Genomic DNA, 25,154 nt, shown 5'->3' with positions numbered 1-25,154 from the left:
CCTCCCCTCCCCTCCCCTCTCCTCTCCTCCCCTCCCCTCCCCAGAGAGTGACTCCGCCATCCTAGTGCTGTCAGCCAAGGCCCTCCAGTCTCCCCGCAGGAAGAACAAGAAGAAGAGGGCGAAGGAGAGGCCAGACCCCGAGGAGGAGGAGGAGGAGGAGGCGGCACCGGTCACCCCGAAAGAGAAGAAGAAGAAGAAAGCAGCCAAACAGGCCACGCCCCCCGCGGAGGTGGTGACCCCAGCAGCAGCCGTGACCCCGGAGGTGGTGACCCCCGTGGCCAAGAAGACGTAATTATTACAAAAATACAAATGACCATGTTTCATATGTCATGTTAAACCAAGAATAATTGTAAAAACCAAGAGTAATTGTTTTGATGCTCTCTATGGTGATTGGTTGAGACAGTTGGGAACCGTCAGTAAAGTAAAAGGAGGTTAGTAGTAATAAAAGTTCTGAAGTGATCATATCTGTATCGTAGCTGAGAAGAAATAAAATAGACTATTGCATTTAAAACAAAGCTAACTTGGGAGCTATTGATTATTAAGAACCTGTGTCTGAGGATGCAACCAAAATACCAGAATGGTACAACACACACACACACACGCACAGTTCAACACGATGAAAATATAACAAAACATGGCTAACTGGTATTTAATACGTTTTATTAGAACAGCAATAGATTATGTAATACACAGGTCATTTACAACAGACACTCCGTCATGGTGTCTCAGGTGTCTCAGGTGAGCTGGTCCCTCAAGGTGACTTCACCACGCTCTCCAGCACGCCGGCCACCTGGTCCACCGTCATGTTGTCCAGGGCAACGCTGCTCTCCTTGCCAAAGTCTGGGGGTCAGGCAGAAACACATTGTTGTGGATTTAAAGACTCAAAATAGTATTTTATATCTAAGTATGATGAATGAATGAATGAATGAAAGCTTTATTTCGAACATGTGAAAAAATTAAAATAGCAAAGACAAGATCAAAAAGAAAATAGTTATAACAAGAAAAAACAAAAAAACAAGAAAAAACAAAACAAAAAACAAAAAAAACACTATTTACTTAACATGTCCAAAAAGGAGTAGGAAGAAGCATACGCTTATTTAATCCTACCCCTTCTCCAATAAACAGAGATTAATAATTAATAATCTAGATTTAACGTCAATATTAATATAATATATTTTAAATTAAATCAAATTTATTTACGTATTTACATATTTACCAACAATAGAAAACAGATAATGTAAATAAACAAATAATCTGTGAAAATGATATGTATTAAAAGTGAAAAAATGGTCTTTCACAACTGGAGTTGGACCCAGCTTACTGAAGGTAGACTGAAGTGCCCACTCACACACAACACATCTCTGGTATAGTGTCAACATAGACACAACAGCGATAGGAGTCTGCGTCCCATAAATGTTTATGAACCCGTTCTCCAGTGAGTGTTCAACTCAGGACAGACTGCACAGGAGAGACTAGGTATAAAACAGATGGAGAGGTGAGAGAGTGAAGGGGAGAGAGAGGCAAAAATAGAAAGAGAGTTGAGGTGTAGAGAGAGAGAGAGAGAGAGAAGAAGCATTTTTCAAATGTGAAGATGAGCTTATAATACTATATCTATATTAGACTTACCCAAAGATTGTTTACAAACTGGGGAAGCTACACTGACACCTGGAAAACAGTGAACCAGAGTGAGTACTGCTTTATAACCTGGATACTAAAGGACAGCCTGCAACCTCAATAACCCTGAGGTGTGAAGAGGAACGGTGTGAAAGCCTTACTTGTACATCAACAATGGAAGCAAAACTTCATATTCCAGAGCTCCACACCCTCTCCACAGCAAATTCCTCTAATCCTTCCCTGGACTCTACACACCTCCACACAGAAGCCATCAAAGTAGAGTTTCCAGCAAGAATTACAAATGAATCTGCAAGGAAGAAATACAAAGAGGAGCTCCTGGTGAGCAGTCCAGAGACATTATTTGTTGACTGTATGAAAAATGGAAACAAATCAAACCTCATTTTCCACACCAACAATCCCCAGGCGTGGCACGCTGCCATAATAGACCACTACTCCTCTGTCATAAAAGAAGGTTTTAGTTGTGGATGGAGACTTAGAATAAATTCAGAGGATGAACAAACAATTATAAACGTATACAAAAAAGGAACAGTGATGATCCAGGGCAATCTGAACCATTTTGAGGAAGACTTTCCCAGAATCAAAGAGAGAGCACAGGAGAAGACAATCCACTCTGGTGACGACACCCCCACCACCCCCACCCTCACCCTCACCACAGGCCAGCTGGACATCCTACCTCCAGCTGATAACATCACAAAAACACCCCAAATAAAGAGTCATCCTCCCACCAAAGAGTCCTATTCGCTCTCTGAGTTTAGAGACAGATTCACACTGTTGGAGATAAAGCAAGTGGAGATGGAACACACACTCAACACACTCAACACACTCCAACCTGGGCAGACAACAGTCCAGAACAAGAACAACTCCCCAACCAGACTCAGTGACTCAGAGGGGGAGAGAGGCTTGTCTGCTCTCTGGACTGTGGTGAAAAAACTCCAAGTCAACGAAGAGGCTTCCAAGCAGGAGATAAGGCAACTCAAAGAAGAGGTGCGAAAGCTCAAAGAGGAAGTGAGAATGCTGACCAGCGAACAAACTGTGAAAGAGCCATCCATCCCCTCACAGGACCCAGCAGAACAACAGGATCAAGATGACAACACCAGCCAACCAGGACCATCTCCAAACCAAGAGCCACAAATTCAAGCGCCCCCTTCTCAATCAGACCCCATTACCGAACCTCAAAATCCCCAAATTATACTCCTCATAGACTCAAACGGGAGATATGTGGAAGAGCAAAAACCCTTCCCAAAACACAGAGTTCTAAAACTAAAGTGTCAGAATACCAGTCATGCAATGGAGCTGCTGACAGAGGAGCACCTGGGGTCCCCCAGCCACATCATCATTCACACTGGCACAAACGACCTGAGGAAGCAGGGAGAAGAGGTGGCCAAGTCCATCAAGGGAGTGATAACCAAGGCCTCACGCGAAGGTAGTCATCTCTACCCTGCTACCCAGGTGGGACTTCCACCCAGCTTTCATCAAAAACATAAACGCTGAAATATCCAGAGAGTGTGCAATGAAGCAAAATGTATACTTGGCGGCCCACCCCACCCTGGACGAGTACAGTCTATATGACCAAGTGCACATCTTCAAGGCAACAGTCCCCATTTTTGCAAAGACCCTGAAGGACGTCGCACTAGACTAGGGCTGGGACGACGCGTCGACGTAATCGACTACGTCAATACGTCGATTTGCGTAATGTGCGTCGCAAATAAACAACATGGCTGCGACCAGTTACGAGCGACGTGTCATTGATTTTCAACAACGCTTAACTCGCGCTTTTATTTTGAAGACGCGAAAACGAAACCGGAAGTCTATAATATCAGAATGTGCCTCTTGTTGTCTTTCAGAGTCAGAGAACAGATACCAAACTGCCGGCATGTTTGCTATAATTATATTACTTGGCAGTAGGTAGTCATCACTCAATGCTCGTCTCATTTACAGAACAGCATGGGTTGCTTGCACTGTTTGATCGCGTCATAAAAAATTAATGTCTCACATTGGCGAACATTCACACGGAACACGGAATGGCCGAACTCCGACTGTGCTGTAAAGTGGGTGGAGTGGAGTATGGACTCCGCACATGCGATAGTATGTATGTATACTAGTATACTAGATAGTAGTATAATCATGCAAGCTTTTATCGACCGGAGATCTCCGACACAGTCGTACATCAATGGCGCGGTTAAGGCTTATCCCTCTGAACCTGGCCGATCATTCGGTGCATCCCTACTCTCAAGTATTGTGATTTTCTGTCGTTTTTCTTTTCCCTGTCAGTGTCCCTGTTAGACATGCCATCATTATGAACAGCTAAGATACTGTAACTTGTTGACCTCCTAACTGTCTCTCGCGACGCGCCCGCCCCACACTTTGAGAAATACTGACCTATAATAATAATAATAACCAGGAGGCAGGCGGGGGGAGAGAGGAGGGGGGGGGAGAGAGGAGCGTGGGAGGGGGAGAGCAGAGAGAGGGGGAGAATGTTATGAATGAGAACTTTTATATTTTATAATATTATATTTTATGTTGGACTGTAAGAAAGAAAGGATATTTTTTGTTGTGGAATATTGCCCTGCAGTGCAGAAGCGTAATATATATTTGTACAAGAATAATTGAATAAAATACTGAAATGTTAATAAGAGAAGTTTTTGACATTTATTTGGGGAAAATTAAGTGATACATTAATCGAACAGTAAAAAAAAAATTGTTAGACTAATCGTTAAATTAGTTGTTAGAGTAATCGACTAACCGAAAAAATAATCGCTAGATTAATCGTTAGAAAAATAGTCGTTTGGGACAGCCCTACACTAGACCGCAGACCGAACACATCCTACAGGAGCAACAGAGACCATCAGACCACCACCTCACACAGACCATCATCTAGACGACCTGCGGCATCCAGAGAACACCCTGCTACATCTAGAGGACACCCTGCTACATCTAGAGGACACCCTGCTGCATCTAGAGGACACCCTGCTGCATCTAGAGGACACCCTGCTGCATCTAGAGGACACCCTGCTGCATCTAGAGGACACCCTGCTACATCTAGAGGACACCCTGCTGCATCTAGAGGACACCCTGCTACATCTAGAGGACAGCCTGCTACACCCAGAGGTCTCCCGGCTGCACCAAATAGACACCCTGCTGCACCCCAGGCCAGGCCCACCCCGCCCCTGCCATCCCCATACCACACATATGCGCAGGCTGTGAACAGAGGAAGCCCAAAACCTACACCTAGCAGAGCCCCACCCTACGACCTGAGCATACACCAGATGCTCAGTGAGCTCTACGCAGTCATGGTCCGGGACTAAAACCATTAGAACAAAAACAACATGGAATACAAATCTTTAACAATATCATCCTGGAACATTCAAGGTCTGAGGTCGACTGCCTTTGGCATTAAGAGCAGAAACCCAGACTTCACGAAAGAAATTTCAAACACAAACATAATTATCCTACAGGAGACATGGTATAGAGGAGATGGTCCCACTGGCTGTCCCGCCAACTATAGAGAGCTGGTAGTACCATCCACCAAGCTACATGGGATCAGACAGGGACGAGACTCGGGAGGTATCCTAATATGGCACAAATTAGAACTCTCTCACTCCATCACGCCAATCAAAACAGGAGCTTTCTACATATGGCTAGAAATAAATAAGGAACTTACCTCAACCGAGAAAAATATCCTCCTGTGTGCTACATACATCCCCCCCAATTGAATCCCCATATTTTAAAGATGACATGTTCTCCATCCTAGAGGAGGAAATTAACCATTTCCAGTCATGTGGTCACATTGTAGTCTGTGGAGACCTCAACGCCAGGACAGGACAAGAACCTGACACTCTCAGCACACAGGGTGACAAACACCTACCAGGAGGTGGTAACATCCCCTCCCCAATATGCCCCCCCAGACACAGCTACGACAAGGCAACAAACAAACATGGGTCACAACTCCTACAGCTCTGTCGTTCACTGGGACTGTACATAGTCAACGGTAGGCTTCGAGGAGACTCCTATGGTAGGTACACCTACAGCTCATCTCTGGGTAACAGTACAGTAGATTACTTCATCACTGACCTTAGCCTGGTGTCTCTCAGAGCGTTCACAATCAGCCCATTAACACCCCTGTCAGACCACAGCAAAACAGGTTGACACAGTTGACACAGTCTACCTGAACAGTTCAACACCCAATCATGAAGTAGTAAAACCTACCAAACTACACACTAGGGCTGCACGATTAATCGATTTTAAATCGAAATCGCGATTTGAAATGATGCGATTAGCTAATCGCAAAGCCTGCGATTTGCCTGCGATTTGTTTTTTGTTTTTTTTGTTGCTATTTAGCAGACGCTTTTAATCCAAAGCGATTTACAATTACGAATTACAGGGACATTCCCCCGGGAGTAATTGAGGGCTAAGTGCCTTACTCAAGGGCACACTAGTAGTGGTGTGGTTTCAGGCGGGATTTGAACTCACACAACCTTCCGATCACAAGTCCAACTCACTAGACCACCACTACCCGTATGGGATACGTCATACAGCGCGTCGGATTCAACGTCAATGAACGTCAACGTCAATGAACGTCAACAATGAACGTCAACAATGAACGTGAACGTCAATGAACGTCAACGTCAATGAACGCACACCAACAACATCGCATCGTATTTTTTGAAAGTACCTGCCCTTTTCCAAACAGCTTCCAATTAAGCTTTCCTAGATGGTTGTGTGAAACAAACCACCTGAGTCAGTTAGTAATGCTCCATCACATGTTTTAATCTGAAGCTTGATTTTAAAGCAACCCAACTTTAAAGCAACCCAATGTAAGTTTAGTTCTTTCACTCGTAGCTCGGGCTGTGGGGGTGCTAGAGGAGGGAGCCTCTAAGTCCCCTGAAGACGTACAAACAAACTGCACGTTGATACGACCTTCCTAGCCGGAGATATGGCCACACTTTACAAAAACTTCCTTTTTTTTTTTTTTTGCTATTTAAAAAAATAATAATCGCAAATTAATCGCAATCGCGATATCTGTCCAAATAATCGCAATTCGATTTTTTCCCCAAATCGTGCAGCCCTACTACACACTATTAAAAAATACTACAAACGGAAGGAAGGTAGTGTTGAAACATATCAAAACGCTATTAGACAACAACAAGTTCAATCACTATTAGACCAGTTCCTGAAAAAAACCTTTCAATACAACAGTGAAGGTCTAAACAAGGCAGTAGAAAACCTTAATAATATATTTGACCTGTCAGCCTCCTTATCTGACCTAAAGGCCTCAAATAGAAAACCCCCCAGAAATAACAACAATGACAAATGGTTCGACAACGAGTGTCAAAACCTCAGAAAGGAACTAAGGAACCTATCAAACCAGAAACATAGAGACCCAGACAACCAGAGCACACGTCTTCACTATGGTGAAACATTAAAACTGTATAAAAATACATTAAAGAAAAAAAGGGACCATCATGTTAGAAACCAGCTACACTCTATAGAGGAATCCATAAAAACAAATACATTCTGGGAAAAATGGAACACTCTAAATAAACAAAAACATGAGGATCTACCCATCCAAAATGGAGATATATGGGTAAATCACTTCTCCAATCTCTTTGGTCCAATAGAGAAAAATAAACAGCAAAGACACATACAAGATAAACTACAAAGTTTAGAGTCAGCCATAAAAGACTACCAGAACCCGCTAGACTCTCCAATTACACTAAAGGAAGTACAGGACAAAATAAATTCACTCGAAACTAAGAAGGCCTGTGGTGTCGATGGCATCCTAAATTAAATGCTAAAATTCACAGACGTCAAATTCCAATTGGCTATATTAAAACTCTTCAACATTGTCCTTAGCTCTGGGATCTTCCCCAATATTTGGAACCAAGGATTGATAACGCCGCTCCACAAAAGTGGAGATAAATCTGATCCAAATAACTACCGTGGGATCTGTGTCAACAGCAACCTTGGGAAAATCCTCTGTATGATCATCAACCACAGACTCCTACATTACCTCACTGTAAACAATGTCCTAAGCAAATCCCAAATTTGTTTTTTACCAAAGTATCGTACAACAGACCATATATTCACCCTCAGCACCCTAATTGACAACCAAATAAACAAAAACAAAAGCAAACTATTCGCCTGCTTTGTAGATTTCAAAAAAGCCTTTGATTCAATTTGGCACAAAGGTCTGCTATTCACACTGTTGGAAAATGGTGTTGGAGGAAAAACCTACGACATCATAAAGTCAATGTACACTAAAGTGTGCTGTTAAGATTGGCAAAAACCACACAGACTTCTTTTCCCAAAGCCGGGGGGTTAGACAGGGATGCAGCTTGAGTCCAACCCTCTTCAACATCTATATCAACAGTTTGGCAAAAACATTAGAGCAGTCTGCAGCACCTGGCATCCCCCTAGTAGACACAGAAGTCAAATGTCTACTGTTTGCTGATGACCTGGTGCTGCTGTCCCCAACCAAAGAAGGGCTACAACTAGGGGTGCAACGGTTCTCGGTTTTTTTACGGACGGTACGGTTTGCGTTCCACGGCTCAATTCACTAGTGAACCGTGACGGTTTTCGGTTTATGCTGCGATTTGGCTGCGTTCGTAAATTAGCTCTGAGAGCGCCGCAACAGTTTGAGGAAGCCCCGGATTCCTACAAGTCTGCGGTGTGGGGTCATTTCGCTTTTCCCGTTGAATACGACAATAAGGGGGGGAAAACAGTGGACAGAAATATTACTGTCTGCAAGCTCTGCTTAAAGCGTGTGCCATATGCAAATGGTTGCACCTCTAACATGAACCAGCATATTCGCCGCTACCACTCAACGATAACACTGACTGGGAGCAGGAAAGCCAGTCAGGTAGCGTCAGTGAGCAGACAGCAGTCTCTCTCTGATGCGTTCGGACAGACGTACACTACCACTTCAGAGAAACACAAAAAAATAACCAATGCAGTGGGGATGTTCATTGCAAAGGATTTGCAGCCCTTTTCGGTGGTTGGAGATTTGGGTTTTTGAAATCTGATAAAAACTCTCGAGCCCCGTTACAGTGTCCCCTCCCGTACATCATTCAGCACCAAAATAATCCCCGATATTTACCAAACAACGCGCAGAGGCATTGAAGACGATTTGGCAAAAACACAGAGCTTTGCACTGACTACGGAGGGTTGGACCTCCCGGGCAACGGAGAGTTACCTCACTGTCACGGTCCACTACATGTCACCGGATTGGGAGATGAAGAGCGCAGTACTGCAAACTCGTCCACTATACGAAAGCCATACCAGCGCGCACCTGGCAGAGGAACTAACAAATGCAGTGACTGAGTGGAAGTTGGAGAGGCCAAACATAACAATTCCCGTAACAACAGACAACGCAGCAAATATCGTAAATGCGATCCATGAAGCTGGTGGACTGGGGCCACAGATCGGCTGCTTTGCGCACGTCGTAAATCTCGCCGCCAAGAAGGCAGTGGCAATAACCCCGGTGTCCCACCTCCTGGGTAAGATCAGACATGCAGTCACTTTCTTCCACAAAAGCACCACAGCCCACCATATTCTGACAATTAAACAAGATATGTTAGACTTACCAAAACACAAATTAATCCACGATGTCGCAACTCGTTGGAATACAACACATGACATGTTGGAACGCTATGTGGAAAGTGTTACTTTTGTAGTGTGAATTTGTTTTCCTCCTGTTTGTATACGGGCTACCAGCTGTCAAGGCTAAAGTGCACTTTTACTTTCGAAAGTGTTTATTTATTTTTGGACATTTGAAAGTGTTTTTTGTTTATATACAATTATATATACATTATATACATAACATATACATGTGTATGTTAAAGTTCCATATTATGTATAAGCAAAATAAAGTAAAGTAACAGTTTGTAAATAAATAGTAGCATTTGTTTCTGAACCGAACCGTACCGAAAACCGTGACCCAAAATACCGAACCGTACCGAACCGTGGGCCAACTGAACCGTTGCACCCCTAGCTACAACTAGGGCTGCAACGATTAGTCGACATAATCGACGACGTCGATCATAAAAACTCGTCGACGTGGAATTTTAGTGTCGACTAATCGTATTTTTAATTTATTTATTTTTTAAAAATAAGCTTTTATTTTTTATTTTTTTTAAGCTCGTTATAAAAAAAGGTAACATTAACATGAAACATGAAATTATATTAAACTAAGATAATGCGACGGTTATCTTAATTTTTCAAACCTGCTCATTACAGAAAACGTAAACAACATTTCTATCATCGCAAACATGTCAGAGTCACGTGCTACCAAGCGGACCAATCACGTGCAGTGCGGTCTGCGTTGTTCTGCGTAGCACTAGCCCCTTTTTGAGATTCTGGGGAAGGTGCGCGTCGTCGGTGTGACGCAGAAGCATAAATCCGTTAATTATTTATTTTGTTTCATTGAAACAAAGATTGATTATTGTATGTATTAAATGTTTTGGAAGGTCCAAATTCAAATATTTCATGAGTCATTATTTGAATTTGCAATGGGAACGTATGTTAAGCCAGAGAGACTGGACAACAGGGTGACATTCACAGGTGTGCAGACTTGAGAAGGTGAGGTACAACATGCACTGGAGCCCGCGGCCACACGACTAATCGGGAAAATAATCGACAGATTAGTCGACTACCAAAATAATCGTTAGTTGCAGCCCTAGCTACAACAGCACCTCGACCTTCTATACCAGGGGTCGGCAACCCGCGGCTCCGGAGCCGCATGCGTCTCTTTTGCCCATCTTCAGTGGCTCCCTGTGGCTTTGACCACAAATGGAAATTAACAACGATTATTTATTTTTTACGTTGCCGCGGTGTCTCTCCTTGAACTACAACTCCCTGCTTACGCTGTAATGTTGTACGAGGGCCAATAGGATTCGGATATGTTGGCACATGACTAGTATTTTGACTGGACCCAACATGAGACTGGATGTGACAGGTTTTTTTCAAGAGTAGACCTATATCCACAGGGATTGACGAAGTACTGCGGCAGGCAAAGCAAGAAACTATCCACATTGTCTACAACTTTGTGGCTAGATTTATAGACGGACATCGGCGACGTACATCGATGAACGGGAGCTTCCCGGTGAGCGCTATTTGCCTACTTTAAAATGCAAAAAGCGGCTTGTCTTTAGCTCAAACCGTTTCCGAATTATGAACTTCTAAAGAAGGTATGATATTTGGGAGCGCCGGCGTTCCTGTGGGTCACTTAAAATAGTGAAAAGAGGACGAGGGAGGCTAGTTTTCATTTGGTACTGTAGTCTACAGTCTGTAGATTTGTCTATTTTTTGGCTGACAATCTCTTGGTTTGCTCACTTCCTCTGGATGAAATTACAAACTTATCCATATTTTTTCTCAGGCTAGTATAGCCAGATAAAAGTATCAACCCACCTGTTAAAAGGCACCAGAATACACGAAATTGCATCTACTCTGTTAAAAAAATGTTTGGGGGGAACCCCCCAGACCCCCTTTACGCTATCCTAGTGTTTCACTTTTGTAAAGCACAATACGTTTGCATTCGGTTTTTTGCATATGTGCTACGGCTTATGTATTTGTAGCCTACTATTTTGATAGTAGGCTAATATATAGACACTTACAGCATGTGTTGCCTTCATTATAAGGCTTATATAAGGCTTTACATTTTTTGCGGCTCCAGACATTCTTTTTTTTGTTTTTTGGTCCAATATGGCTCTTTCAACATTTAAGGTTGCCGACCCCTGTTCTATACCAATTCTCCCAGACCTGGGCCTTGACAGTGAATCTCACTAAGACGAAAATTATGATTTTCCAAAAAAGATCCAGCCTCCAGCACCACAAATTCAAATTCTTCCTAGATACAATTGCCCTAGAACATACAAAGAATTATACCTACCTCGGCCTAAACATCAGCACCACAGGTAGCTTCAACAAAGCTGTGAACGACCTGAGAGATAAGGCAAGGAGGGCTTTTTACGCCATCAAAAGGAACATCAAGTTAGACATCCCTATTCAAATCTGGCTCAAATTATTGGACTCCGTTATAGAACCCATTTCGCATGGTTGCGAGGTCTGGGGTCCACCTGCCAACCAAGATTTTGCAAAATGGGACAAACACCAAATTGAGACTCTGCATGCAGAGTTCTGCAAATCCATTCTTCGTATCCAACGCAAAACACCAAATAACGCATGCAGAGCAGAATTAGGACGATACCCACTAATTATAAAAATTCAAAAGAGAGCGTTTAAATTTTACAACCACCTAAAAGAAAGTCACCCTGACACGCTCCACAACAAAGCCCTTACCCACAGAGAGACTCTAGGGAGATGCCCCCTCAGCCAGCTAGTTCTGGGACTCTCACAGTCACAAGCAGAGCCACCTATTAGACTAAACCAAATTATAAGAAAACAAAAAGAAAACTACCTGACACATTGGCAATAATCAACCAAAAACCAGAGCAAATTGGAATGCTATTTGGCCCTAAACAGAAAATACACAGTGGCAGAATACCTGAGTACTGTGACAGACCCAAAGCTAAGGAAATCTTTGACTATGTACAGACTCAGTGAACACAACCTGGCCATCGAGAAAGGCCGCCACAGGCAGACCTGGCTCCCCAGACCAGACAGACTGTGCACCCACTGCACACAAAACCAGGTGGAAACAGAGCTGCACTTCTTAACTACCTGCCAGCTGTACAAGGACATCAGGGACACATACTTCCCACTGATCACCAACATCCAGGGAGACTTTGAGGACTTGACCAATGTCGAAAGGCTACCATATCTGCTGGGTGAGGTACAGCAATGTGCAAACACAGCAGCAAGATTTGTTAGCTGCTGTGATAGAAAAAGGCAATCAAATGGGCTAAAACCACCATAAGAATTGAAATAAGTTTTATTTCATTTATTTATTCTAGTATGTAATCTATTTGTAATCTAGTATGTAATCTATTTATTTATTCTAGTATGTACATTACATTCTTTTTGTTTTTGTTTTTTATCTTCACACTTCACATGCTTTGGCAATGTAAATGTATGTTTCCCATGCCAATAAAGCCCTTTGAAATTGAAAAAATTGAAAATTGAGAGAGAGAGTTGAGGTGTAGAGAGAGGGAGAGAGAGTTGAGGTGTAGAGAGAGAGAGAGAGTTGAGGTGTAGAGAGAGATAGAGAGAGAGAGTTGAGGTGTAGAGAGAGAGAGAGAGTTGAGGTGTAGAGAGAGAGAGAGAGTTGAGGTGTAGAGAGAGAGAGAGAGAGTTGAGGTGTAGAGATAGAGAGAGTTAAGGTGTAGAGAGAGAGAGAGAGAGAGAGAGAGAGAGTGGAGGTGTAGAGAGAGAGAGAGAGAGAGAGAGAGAGTGGAGGTGTAGAGAGAGAGAGAGAGTTGAGGTGTAGAGAGAGAGAGAGTTGAGGTGAGAGAGAGAGAGAGAGTTGAGGTGTAGAGAGAGAGAGAGAGAGAGTTGAGGTGTAGAGAGAGAGAGAGAGTTGAGGTGTAGAGAGAGAGAGAGTTGAGGTGAGAGAGAGAGAGAGAGAGAGTGGAGGTGTAGAGAGAGAGAGAGAGAGAGAGAGAGAGGAGGTGTAGAGAGAGAGAGAGAGAGAGAGTTGAGGTGTAGAGAGAGAGAGAGAGAGTTGAGGTGTAGAGAGAGAGAGAGAGAGAGTTGAGGTGTAGAGAGAGAGAGAGAGAGAGAGTTGAGGTGTAGAGAGAGAGAGAGAGAGTTGAGGTGAGAGAGAGAGAGAGAGAGAGAGTGGAGGTGTAGAGAGAGAGAGAGAGAGAGAGGAGGTGTAGAGAGAGAGAGAGAGAGTTGAGGTGAGAGAGAGAGAGAGAGAGAGAGTGGAGGTGTAGAGAGAGAGAGAGAGAGAGAGAGGGAGGTGTAGAGAGAGAGAGAGAGAGAGAGAGTTGAGGTGTAGAGAGAGAGAGAGAGAGTTGAGGTGTAGAGAGAGAGAGAGAGAGAGTTGAGGTGTAGAGAGAGAGAGAGAGAGAGAGTTGAGGTGTAGAGAGAGAGAGAGAGAGAGTTGAGGTGTAGGAGAGAGAGAGAGAGAGAGTGAGGTGTAGAGAGAGAGAGTTAAGGTGTAGAGAGAGAGAGAGAGAGAGAGAGAGTGGAGGTGTAGAGAGAGAGAGAGAGAGTTGAGGTGTAGAGAGAGAGAGAGTTGAGGTGAGAGAGAGAGAGAGGTTGAGGTGTAGAGAGAGAGAGAGAGTTGAGGTGTAGAGAGAGAGAGAGAGTGAGGTGAGAGAGAGAGAGAGAGAGAGAGAGTGGAGGTGTAGAGAGAGAGAGAGAGAGAGAGAGAGAGTGGAGGTGTAGAGAGGAGAGAGAGAGAGAGTTGAGGTGTAGAGAGAGAGAGAGAGTTGAGGTGTAGAGAGAGAGAGAGTGGGTGAGAGAGAGAGAGAGAGTTGAGGTGTAGAGAGAGAGAGAGAGAGAGAGAGTGGAGGTGTAGTAGAGAGAGAGAGTGGTGGTGTAGAGAGAGAGGAGAGTTGAGGTGTAGAGAGAGAGAGAGAGTGGTGGTGTAGGAGAGAGAGGTTGAGGTGTAGAGAGAGAGAGAGATAAGGTGTAGAGAGAGAGAGAGAGAGAGAGAGAGTGGAGGTGTAGAGAGAGAGAGTTGAGGGAGAGAGAGAGAGAGTTGAGGTGAGAGAGAGAGAGGAGGTGTAGAGAGAGAGAGAGTTGAGGTGAGAGAGAGAGAGTTGAGGTGTAGAGAGAGAGAGAGAGAGAGAGTTAAGGTGTAGAGAGAGAGAGAGTGGAGGTGTAGAGAGAGAGAGAGATGAGGAGAGAGAGAGAGAGAGTGGAGGTGTAGAGAGAGAGAGAGAGAGTTGAAGTGTAGAGAGAGAGAGAGTGGAGGTGTAGAGAGAGAGAGAGTGGAGGTGTAGAGAGAGTGAGAGAGAGAGAGTGGAGGTGTAGAGAGAGAGAGAGTTGAGGTGAGAGAGAGAGAGAGAGTTAAGGTGTAGAGAGAGAGAGAGAGTTGAGGTGAGAGAGAGAGAGCGTTGAGGTGAGAGAGAGAGAGAGAGTTGAGGTGTAGAGAGAGAGAGAGAGTTAAGGTGTAGAGAGAGAGAGAGTTAAGGTGTAGAGAGAGAGAGAGTTGAGGTGAGAGAGAGAGAAGAGAGAGTTGAGGTGTAGAGAGAGAGAGAGAGCGAGAGTGGAGGTGTAGAGAGAGAGAGAGTTGAGGTGAGAGAGAGAGAGAGTGGAGGTGAGAGAGAGAGAGAGTGAGGTGAGAGAGAGAGAGAGTGGAGGTGTAGAGAGAGAGAGAGAGAGAGAGAGAGGAGGTGTAGAGAGAGAGAGAGTGAGGTGAGAGAGAGAGAGAGAGAGAGTTGAGGTGTAGAGAGAGAGAGAGAGAGTTGAGGTGTAGAGAGAGAGAGAGAGTGGAGGTGTAGAGAGAGAGAGAGAGAGTTGAAGTGTAGAGAGAGAGAGAGAGAGAGAGTGGAGGTAGAGAGAGAGAGAGAGAGTGAGGTGTAGAGAGAGAGAGAGAGAGAGTTGAGGTGTAGAGAGAGAGAGAGAGAGAGTTGAGGTGTAGAGAGAGAGAGAGAGTGGAGGTGTAGAGAGAGAGAGAGAGTTGAGGTGTAGAGAGAGAGAGAGAGTTGAGTTGAGGTGAGAGAGAGAGAGAGAGGTGGAGGTGTAGAGAGAGAGAGAGAGAGTTGAGGTGTAGAGAGAGAGAGAGAGAGAGTTGAGGTGTAGAGAGAGAGAGAGAGTTGAGGAGTAGAGAGAGAGAGAGAGAGAGAGAGAGTTGAGGTGTAGAGAGAGAGAGAGAGTTAAGGTGTAGAGAGAGAGAGAGAGAGAGTTAAGGTGTAGAGAGAGAGAGAGAGTTGAGGTGAGAGAGAGAGAGAGAGCGTGGAGGTGTACGAGAGAGAGAGAGAGAGTTGAGGTGTAGAGAGAGAGAGAGAGAGTTAAGGTGTAGAGAGAGAGAGAGTGGAGGTGTAGAGAGAGAGAGAGAGTTGAGGTGTAGAGAGAGAGAGAGAGAGAGAGAGTGGAGGTGTAGAGAGAGAGAGAGAGAGTTGAGGTGTAGAGAGAGAGAGAGAGAGAGAGTTGAGGTGTAGAGAGAGAGAGAGAGTTAAGGTGTAGAGAGAGAGAGAGAGAGAGAGAGTTGAGGTGTAGAGAGAGAGAGAGAGAGAGAGAGTGGAGGTGTAGAGAGAGAGAGAGAGAGTTGAGGTGTAGAGAGAGAGAGAGTGGAGGTGTAGAGAGAGAGAGAGAGAGTTAAGGTGTAGAGAGAGAGAGAGAGTTGAGGTGTAGAGAGAGAGAGAGAGAGAGAGAGAGTGGAGGTGTAGAGAGAGAGAGAGAGAGAGTTGAGGTGTAGAGAGAGAGAGAGTTAAGGTGTAGAGAGAGAGAGAGTTGAGGTGTAGAGAGAGAGAGAGAGTTGAGGTGAGAGAGAGAGAGTTGAGGTGTAGAGAGAGAGAGAGTTGAGGTGAGAGAGAGAGAGAGAGAGAGTGGAGGTGTAGAGAGAGAGAGAGAGAGAGTTGAGGTGTAGAGAGAGAGAGAGAGAGAGAGTTAAGGTGTAGAGAGAGAGAGAGTGGAGGTGTAGAGAGAGAGAGAGTGGAGGTGTAGAGAGAGAGAGAGAGAGAGAGAGTTGAGGTGTAGAGAGAGAGAGAGAGAGAGTTAAGGTGTAGAGAGAGAGAGAGTGGAGGTGTAGAGAGAGAGAGAGTGGAGGTGTAGAGAGAGAGAGAGTGGAGGTGTAGAGAGAGAGAGAGAGTTGAGGTGTAGAGAGAGAGAGAGAGAGAGAGAGAGTGGAGGTGTAGAGAGAGAGAGAGAGAGAGAGAGTTGAGGTGTAGAGAGAGAGAGAGAGAGAGAGTTGAGGTGTAGAGAGAGAGAGAGTTAAGGTGTAGAGAGAGAGAGAGAGAGAGAGAGTTGAGGTGTAGAGAGAGAGAGAGAGAGAGAGAGTGGAGGTGTAGAGAGAGAGAGAGAGTTGAGGTGTAGAGAGAGAGAGAGTGGAGGTGTAGAGAGAGAGAGAGAGAGTTAAGGTGTAGAGAGAGAGAGAGAGTTGAGGTGTAGAGAGAGAGAGAGAGAGAGAGAGAGTGGAGGTGTAGAGAGAGAGAGAGAGAGAGTTGAGGTGTAGAGAGAGAGAGAGTTAAGGTGTAGAGAGAGAGAGAGTTGAGGTGTAGAGAGAGAGAGAGAGTTGAGGTGAGAGAGAGAGAGTTGAGGTGTAGAGAGAGAGAGAGTTGAGGTGAGAGAGAGAGAGAGAGAGAGAGTTGAGGTGTAGAGAGAGAGAGAGAGTTGAGGTGTAGAGAGAGAGAGAGAGTTGAGGTGTAGAGAGAGAGAGAGAGTTAAGGTGTAGAGAGAGAGAGAGAGAGAGTTGAGGTGTAGAGAGAGAGAGAGAGAGTTGAGGTGAGAGAGAGAGAGAGAGTGGAGGTGTAGAGAGAGAGAGAGAGAGTGGAGGTGTAGAGAGAGAGAGAGAGAGAGAGAGAGTGGAGGTGTAGAGAGAGAGAGAGAGTGGAGGTGTAGAGAGAGAGAGAGAGAGTTGAGGTGTAGAGAGAGAGAGAGAGAGTGGAGGTGTAGAGAGAGAGAGAGAGTGGAGGTGTAGAGAGAGAGAGAGAGAGAGTGGAGGTGTAGAGAGAGAGAGAGTGGAGGTGTAGAGAGAGAGAGAGAGTGGAGGTGTAGAGAGAGAGAGAGAGAGTGGAGGTGTAGAGAGAGAGAGAGAGTTGAAGTGTAGAGAGAGTAGGGATGGGACGATTATCGTTTTTATCGTTAATCGCGATAAAAACACCCGCGATAACTTAATCGTGGAGAATTTTAATTATTTGAATAATCGTCATAATCGTATGTTATGAATAAACTGTGTTTAACAAATGTCTGGCGCTATTTTTCAGCCTAGGCTACATTACTTTTGCAGTCAAGTTAGCGACTGTTACTGTAATATAATTGCAATTCCTCACATGAGCCGCGCGCGAATATCCTCACAGAACTTGAGGATATTCGCGCTATTGTTCAGCCTGCATGGGTAAAGTTACTGTCAAGTCAGCCTTGTCAGTCAGTCACTAGGTAACGTATGCTAGCCTACTCACCATGGCTGGTGAAAAACTTTAGACGGGATACTGTCATTCATTGGCCTTCCTTGTTATTACCAGGCAGTGACAGTCTATGGCTGCAAAAGGCACGGTCGCCCCTAAGCTTTAGCAAATATATTGTGGTTTACTTAATACTGTTCAGCACTTGAGGTTACATTCAATGCATGACTTGTGCTATAGGCTAAATACAATGATTAAAGCGGCAAGTAGCAAGTGTGCGCATCAAAGGCATTAGGCACGTAACATCCATGCTGTATAAACACATGACAACCGTCCGTTATTTCCCGAACTTTGCCCGAACCCCCTGCGAGGACCCGGGTACAACGGTACGCTCCCCGCGGCTGCTATCAGACTGGCCGCGGGAGTGAGTGTTGAGGGAGTGAGTGTTGAGGGAGAGAGTGTTGAGGGAGTGAGTGTTGAGGGAGAGAGTGTTGAGGGAGAGAGTGTTGAGGGAGTGAGTGTTGAGGGAGAGAGTGTTGAGGGAGTGAGTGTTGAGGGAGAGAGTGTTGAGGGAGAGAGTGTTGAGGGAGTGAGTGTTGAGGGAGAGAGTGTTGAGGGAGAGAGTGTTGAGGGAGAGAGTGTTGAGGGAGTGAGTGTTGAGGGAGAGAGTGTTGAGGGAGAGAGTGTTGAGGGAGAGAGTGTTGAGGGAGTGAGTGTTGAGGGAGAGAGTGTTGAGGGAGAGAGGAGACGGCAACCCTCGCTCGCCATAGACTGTATCCCTACTCGTCTCTCCTGAGCTCGGTTGTAACGTGAACCGTGGAATACGGGATATGTTAGATGCTTTACAGTAATTCCCCAAATGACCAGAAAAGGAAGTTAGATTTGTCGCTGGTCGCTTTTGACTAATTAAGTCGCCAAGGGGCTCTGGAAGTTGGCAACACTGGGAGTGCGTTCTTTAAAACTTCCTTGGGTACGTTAATGAAAGGTGCTATTTTTTAAATTCTCGCGATAATATCGTGGATCGCGATTATTTTGCCCACGATAATCGTGAGTGACATGACATTTTCTAATCGTCCCACCCCTAAGAGAGAGAGAGAGAGTTAAGGTGTAGAGAGAGAGAGTGGAGGTGTAGAGAGAGAGAGAGAGAGTGGAGGTGTAGAGAGAGAGAGTGGAGGTGTAGAGAGAGAGAGAGAGTTGAGGTGTAGAGAGAGACTGGAGGTGTAGAGAGAGAGAGAGTGGAGGTGTAGAGAGAGAGAGTGGAGGTGTAGATAGTGAATGTTTAGATATGTGAGATGTCATGCTCTCTCACCACGTCTGGCCCAGAGTTTGGGCTGCACCCCGGAACACTCTCTGATCAGGATGGGGAAGTCGGGGTTCGCCTGCTTCAGAGCCACGTAGTGCTGCTCCACGAAGTCCCTGCAACACAGAACAACGCGGGATTATAGCAGCTGACTCATACGAGTGGACATCAGCGGCTGAGGTTATGAAGACGCTAAACGTGATGTGTGTGTGTGTGTTTGTTTGTGTACATCCTGCACCGCTGTTAGACACCGAGAGAGACAGAGAGAGAGAGAGAGAGAGAGAGAGAGAGAGAGAGAGAGAGAGACAGAGAGACAGAGAGAGAGAGACAGAGACAGAGAGAGAGAGAGAGAAGACAGAGAGAGGAGACAGAGAGAGGAGGCAGAGAGAGAGAGAGAGACAGAGAGAGAGAGAGAGACACAGAGAGAGAGAGAGAGACAGAGAGAGAGACAGAGAGAGAGAGAGAGACAGAGAGACAGAGAGAGAGAGAGAGAGAGAGACAGAGAGAGAGAGAAGACAGAGAGAGGAGGCAGAGAGAGAGAGACAGAGAGAGACAGAGAGAAAGACAGAGAGAGAGAGAGTGAGAGAGACAGAGAGAGACAGAGAGAGGAGGCAGAGAGAGAGAGAGAGAAGACAGAGAGAGGAGGCAGAGAGAGAGAGAGACAGAGAGAGACAGAGAGAGAGAGACAGAGAGAGAGAGAGAGAGAGAGAGAGGAGACTATCACAGCTAGCTATCAATGTGGCTAACAGGGCGAGCTAACGAATGACAGCTGTGATTATGCCATAAGCAAGCTCAACTTTCACATTTCTACGGAATGAAACTGTGAATAATCATATATTACCGCGCTCCCTGGCTCGCAGGTGACGTCTGGCACAAATGCAGGCGGATTTCCCGAAGGTTTCTGGCAAGGTTAGAGCCAATACCTCTCACTGCGGCGGCGGCGGCCATTGTTCTTTCCTCGGGGTTGCCAGATAGGATTGACAATATCCAGCCTAACCACAGTATAACAGCCGCTAAATCCACCAAAAACTACCAGCCCAAAAACCTTATTGTCAGAAAACCGCTAATTACTGTTAGGCAGATGCCCATCTCCTCCCCCTGAACTGTAAGTCTGTTTCCAATGATGTTTGTAAAATAACATTTAAAAAAAAACTCCACATTGTATGTAGCTACTAGGGTGTGTGTTTTAACCTTCACGCATTTTGTAACTTTCAGGCACTTTCAGACGTTTTGACACCGCCTAAATGCTATTTATCCAGCCAAACCGCCAAATGCTTTTTTTCCCGGGCCAGCGTGATCAAAAGTAGCCCATTCAGTGGGAACACGCCCAATCTGGCAACCCTTCGTGCGACGGGTGTTCCTGAGCCCGCCTCTACCACCCACTTGAACCAATCACACGCGAGACGTGGGTTCCATTTTAACCAATGACGTTCTAAATTTAAGACCAAATCTGCGGAGTTGGAGAGTAACCAGATCATCGATCAAAGTTTGGATTTCGCTTGGGTTTGTTAGCTAGCCCCCCCCCCCCCACACACACACACACACCCCCACACACACACGCACACACACACACACACACACACACACACACACACACACACACACACACACACACACACACAACAACAACAAAAACAAATAAATTAATAAATCAAGACAGTTCAGACAGGTAATTATGACATGTCTAACCAGGCATACGGATAGGATAACGGCACAACAACACACAATAACCTACATGGAAATGTACGTGGGAGATTTCACTCCATGCAAGTCCACAGAGACCACCTGGACCCCCATCAATTTAAACTGTTCTTAAATGTTGCTATGGAAACAATAGACTGTGACAGATGATATTTCTATGTATTAGTTGTTCATTAGTGGGTTCACGGTCCTATTAGTAAAACTGGGTCGCTACCCTCCCATCCCGTCCCATCCCGTGATTGGTGCGAACGTCGTAACTAAGCTGCGTCAACTTATTAACTATTCAGCAGCAGTAGAAATGCTCCTGGGTGACTTGGACACTGTGGCAGTAGGACACAGACAGACAGCGGTGTCCTAGATCCACATCGCCAGTATGATGATGTTCTCCGGCGGCGGTAACTCCTCCGCTCTCTCCTCCTCCAACCCGCTCCGCTCCGCCCTGCAGTGAGTCTCCTACTCTCATACTTCTGCACATTAGATACACACATGTACCTAAACTACCTCACTGTACATAGCTCATAACTGTACATAGCTCATAACTGTATAGCCTATAGCCCATAACTGTATATAGCCCATAACTGTATATAACCCATAACTGTATATAGCTCATAACCTCGCCAAACCCCAAACTTGTGTTTTAGCAAGACAAAATGTGTTTAGATTTATGAGAAAAGGAGGATTGTGTTTTGTGAATTGTGTCTTCATGTGAAATGTGTTTATGGTTTTGGCAAATGGGGGCTAGTTTTAATAAATGTGTTTGGAGAACTGGTCATTTGGTTTAGAGAATTGGCTTTTGTGTTTTAGCAATTGGGAAAAACTGTATATTCAATATTATTATAATATATTTTATTAACAACAAAAAAGCAAAGGGTGGCTACTTTGAGGAATCTAAAATATAAGACATATTTAGAGTTATTTCACACTTTATTGTTAAAAAATACATAATTCCTATGTGTTCATTCATAGTTTTGATGCCTTCAGTGAGAATCTACAATGTACCAAATAGTCATGAAAATAAAGGAAACGCATTGAATGAGAAGGTGTGTCCAAACTTTTGGCCTGTACTGTACATCTCTTCTTCTGACTCTGAAAGCATCTGCTTTTCTAGTGGGTTACACTGACTGGCACATGCATCGGATGGCAGCAGTGTCCAGTAACGTGTTTGACGACCTCCTGAGGGAGTGTGCCCAGTTCTACAGCTGCAAGAGCAGCCTGGCTGGCTTCGTCCTGGAGAGAGGTGAGTTCTTCTCTCTGCTCACTGGGGAATCTCAGGGATGCAAACTAGTCACCTTTTCCATTTTTAATCCAAAATCACGTCTTTTTTTATTTTTATGCATCCGAACCCCCCAAGAAGGTCTGTTTCCACAACTCTCGTTGACCTTCTCACCTTTTCAACTCCGTCCCTGGAATCTATTCAATAATAACAAAAATATGTTAACGACTGTAAATCACACCTATTTTTGATGAGCATGTCTAATGTACGCACACACAGTTTATGTGTGGTCCATGTGTGTTATATATATACGTATGTGTCTATAGATTGTGAATAGTTTATGGATGTGATTCTCCCACATTATTCCCTCTCCAGAGCTGTGTGACACTTGGGGCCAGTCCTATGTGCGCTACAACGTTGTGGCGTTGGGCACGGGCGAGTCAAGCTGCAGTGACTGGCTCTGCTTCAGTGGCACCATGGTGCATGACTGCCATGCCATGGTCATCGCCAGACGGGCTCTCCAAAGGTACATCAGCCTGACAGGAGTTTTGTTGGATCGTCTGGACTTACTTACTCACTTCACTCACTTGTTTGGTTTGTTTAGCTATTAATACTGGAGACTAGCAAATGATGTGTCCGATCCTGTATTTCTATTCAGGTTCTTGTACAAGCAGCTTCTGCTGTTCTTCAGCCATGACCCAAAGTGCAAGGAGCGCTCCATCTACGAGAGAAACTCAGACAGCCACCTGCTCCAGCTCAAGCCCAAAACCTACCTTCACCTCTACACCAACCAGACCCCAAGAGGGGCAGCACAGTGCGGTTCCATGTGAGTGTGTGCATTTTCATACTGGCTGCTGTTGTTGAGTGTCCAATGTGGAAATCTTAATTGCTTGCATCCACTCAGAAGTGTAAGAATTGGATGGGAATTACATTTTGGGGCAGTTTACATTTCACTAATTTAGTGATCTAATTGAGTGACCCAGTGAGAGTGATTGTGTGCATCCTCTGTCCCCATAGGAACTCCCTGAATCATCCAGGTGTGTGGGGCGCCCGGGTCTGCTGCATGTCCGACAGTGACAAACTTTGCCGCTGGGCCGTCACCGGGGTCCAGGGGGCGCTGCTGAGCCACTTCATTGAGCCACTCTACATCATCAATGTGGTCCTAGGTAAGTAACCAAGGATGCATTACAATCACAGTAGCATAGGCTTTTTCCTCCCTTGTAGGACTGACGGACAGTGCTCCAGTGACACTGGGAGGAGTGCTCCAGTGACACTGGGAGGTATTAAGCCTCTAGTCCCCCCCGTCCCCCGGCCAGGAATGGCTGTTCTATGTTCTACGGTAAGTAGCCGTTGACGGCTTTGGTTTTCAAACCATAATACAAACACAACAACCAGAATCTTAATGCTGACTTTTGGTACATTTTGAAATAGTCACCGAATCTTTCTCAATCTAGTCTGTTTTCCCTGAATAATGTGCTGTGTAATACTGGTGTGTGATACTTTTCTCAGGCTTGTTCTAATATTTTATCTTTATCTTGACAATTCTCAGCAATCTACAGCAGTGTTCTAGAATTGTATTGGGGCCTTAACTGGTTAAGAAGGAATTTTGAGAACTTGGTTCTGGTTTACTGGTCCGTTCAGGTGACTCCAGCTATAACTCGGACAACGTGTCGGACGCAATCAACAATCGCCTGGGGGATGACTGGGAGGAGCAGCTGGTCCCACCCTTTAGGAAACAGAGGATATTCTTCCTCGGTGGTGACGGGGTGGCGCCTCAACACAGCTCTCGCCACTGCAAAGACCTCAGCATCAACTGGTGCCTCGGGGACCTGAGCATCGAGGTGCTGGACAGCACAACAGGCTTTGTTGTCGATGGGTAAGTCAATGGTGCTACTGGTAGACGATGCTCGTAACATGGGAACAATTTAAGTATTTTGGATGAAACATAGATGATCTCGATGACTACTTTCATACTTACCGTACTTGGTATACTACCATTACAATGAAGTCTGATGGGTACTGAAGACCCATCTCTTCAGACTACATCTTGCCTGTCCATCTTGACTGTAAAGACCTCTTCACTCCCCACTACCCTGTACAGTTCCTCTACTGTATATATAAAAAAGATCCTTCCTTCTTCTAGCATTGTGACTGCCAATAGCACCTGCTCCTAGCATCGATTTGTTCTTATGATGACTGATGTGATTCCCTTACTTGTTAGACACGTTTGTAAGTTGCTTTGGATAAAAGCGTCTGGTAAATGTCAAACATTTAAAAACGAATTATGTAAATGTATAATTTCATTGTGGAGGGAGCTTTCTATGTAGGCGTAATGCCCTCTCTGGCCCCTTAGCTCCCCAACTGTGAGTGGGCCTGGCTTCTCCAGCAGACTGTGCAAGAGAGCCCTCTACTGTAAGTTCTGCAAAATTGCAAAGCTGAGTGGGCAAAGTTCTCTACTGAACCTCCAAACCTATCACAGTGCCAAGGTGAGTTGTTGAGCCATGAATCAGTAGATATCCTGGCACCCTTGGACCTGTATTTGTCTGCACTGCATATAGGCGACATCGTAGCCATATCATGTGCTACCGAATATCATCTGGCCAAGATTGTGTTGACAGCATGAATGTGAATTTTGTGTGATGTGTTCCTTCTTGTTTCAGTTGGAAGCCAGTCTCTATCAGAATGCCAAGATGGTTGTCAACCACCAGTTCCTCTCCAATGGCGCAGGACCCTGGAACTCCAAACACCTGGTCGACAGCTTCAGCCACTGAGTCCCATGGGTGTGGGCGTAGTTTTGTTTCAAAGAGGAGTTTGAATTTGTGATTTGTGCCTAATTTCAGCATTACTGCATGCTTAATGTTCTTTAGTTTGAAGTTCTGTTTGGTTTCACATTCATGTTCATGTTCATGTTCAATAATGTGCAAAATAAAAACAGAAAAGTCTGAAGATTTAGTTTGAAGTATTGCATTAGAAGGGAAAACAAACAAGTATATCTTGCCCAAGCTTAGGACCTAAATCCCCAAAGGTAATCAATGTAATTTATTTACATGTACCACACCATCTCCGAAATCTCCTTACATTAGTACACCGGGACAGCGCTGCTACAGCTCACGTGTAAGCCAAGGTGAAATCAAAGAGTTCATGCAGTCCAAAGGCGTAGATGTCTCACTCTCACTGCTAGAGGACACAGAGTGGACACTTGACCTTGTATTTTTGACGGACATTACTGGGAAACGAAACAACTTGAATTGCGAGCTGCAAGGCAAAGGTAAGACTGTTGTTGATATGATAAGTGCTTTAAATGCATTTAAAGCCAAGATGAACATTTTTTCTGTGGATACACAGAGAAAAAAGGTGCTGCACTTTCCCTCTGTGCAGTCGGTGCTGAAAGACA

The 25,154-nt window shown here is 45.0% G+C and overlaps 2 protein-coding genes across 2 annotated transcripts; one reads left to right on the top strand and one right to left on the bottom strand.

Annotated features, from left to right (window-relative positions):
* Positions 1 to 645: 645 nt before the first annotated feature.
* On the bottom strand, positions 646 to 19,809 carry LOC308151481 (NADH dehydrogenase [ubiquinone] 1 alpha subcomplex subunit 2-like). Its single transcript, XM_080524354.1, has 3 exons — positions 19,688 to 19,809; positions 18,856 to 18,962; positions 646 to 840 (listed from the first exon to the last, which is right to left on the bottom strand). Exons 1-3 carry the CDS (start codon positions 19,792 to 19,794, stop codon positions 752 to 754), a joined length of 303 nt encoding a protein of 100 aa, XP_080380480.1. The 5' UTR covers positions 19,795 to 19,809; the 3' UTR covers positions 646 to 751.
* Positions 19,810 to 20,920: 1,111 nt separating this feature from the next.
* Positions 20,921 to 24,531, top strand: LOC308150010 (adenosine deaminase domain-containing protein 2-like; the record flags this gene model as incomplete). Its single annotated transcript, XM_080522883.1, has 8 exons — positions 20,921 to 20,942; positions 21,656 to 21,784; positions 22,136 to 22,286; positions 22,419 to 22,586; positions 22,778 to 22,926; positions 23,402 to 23,636; positions 24,114 to 24,246; positions 24,421 to 24,531. The coding sequence occupies 8 exons, from the start codon at positions 20,921 to 20,923 to the stop codon at positions 24,529 to 24,531; spliced, it is 1,098 nt and encodes a 365-aa protein (XP_080379009.1).
* Between the last annotated feature and the right edge of the window lie 623 nt (positions 24,532 to 25,154).

This window comes from Nansenia antarctica (assembly GCF_963989245.1).
Source record: "Nansenia antarctica genome assembly, chromosome: 2".
NCBI lineage: Eukaryota > Metazoa > Chordata > Actinopteri > Argentiniformes > Microstomatidae > Nansenia > Nansenia antarctica.
This window is presented reverse-complemented; position numbering and strand designations above follow the sequence as displayed.

Excerpts from the sequence above, each read along its gene's own strand:
- LOC308151481 (XM_080524354.1), bottom strand. The coding sequence starts at position 19,794 with ATGGCCGCCGCCGCCGCAGTGAGAGGTATTGGCTCTAACCTTGCCAGA. Across the intron at positions 18,963-19,687 it reads CCTGCGAGCCAGGGAGCGCG|GGACTTCGTGGAGCAGCACT; the intron begins GTAATATATGAT and ends TCTGTGTTGCAG. Across the intron at positions 841-18,855 it reads CAAACTCTGGGCCAGACGTG|ACTTTGGCAAGGAGAGCAGC; the intron begins GTGAGAGAGCAT and ends CCTGACCCCCAG.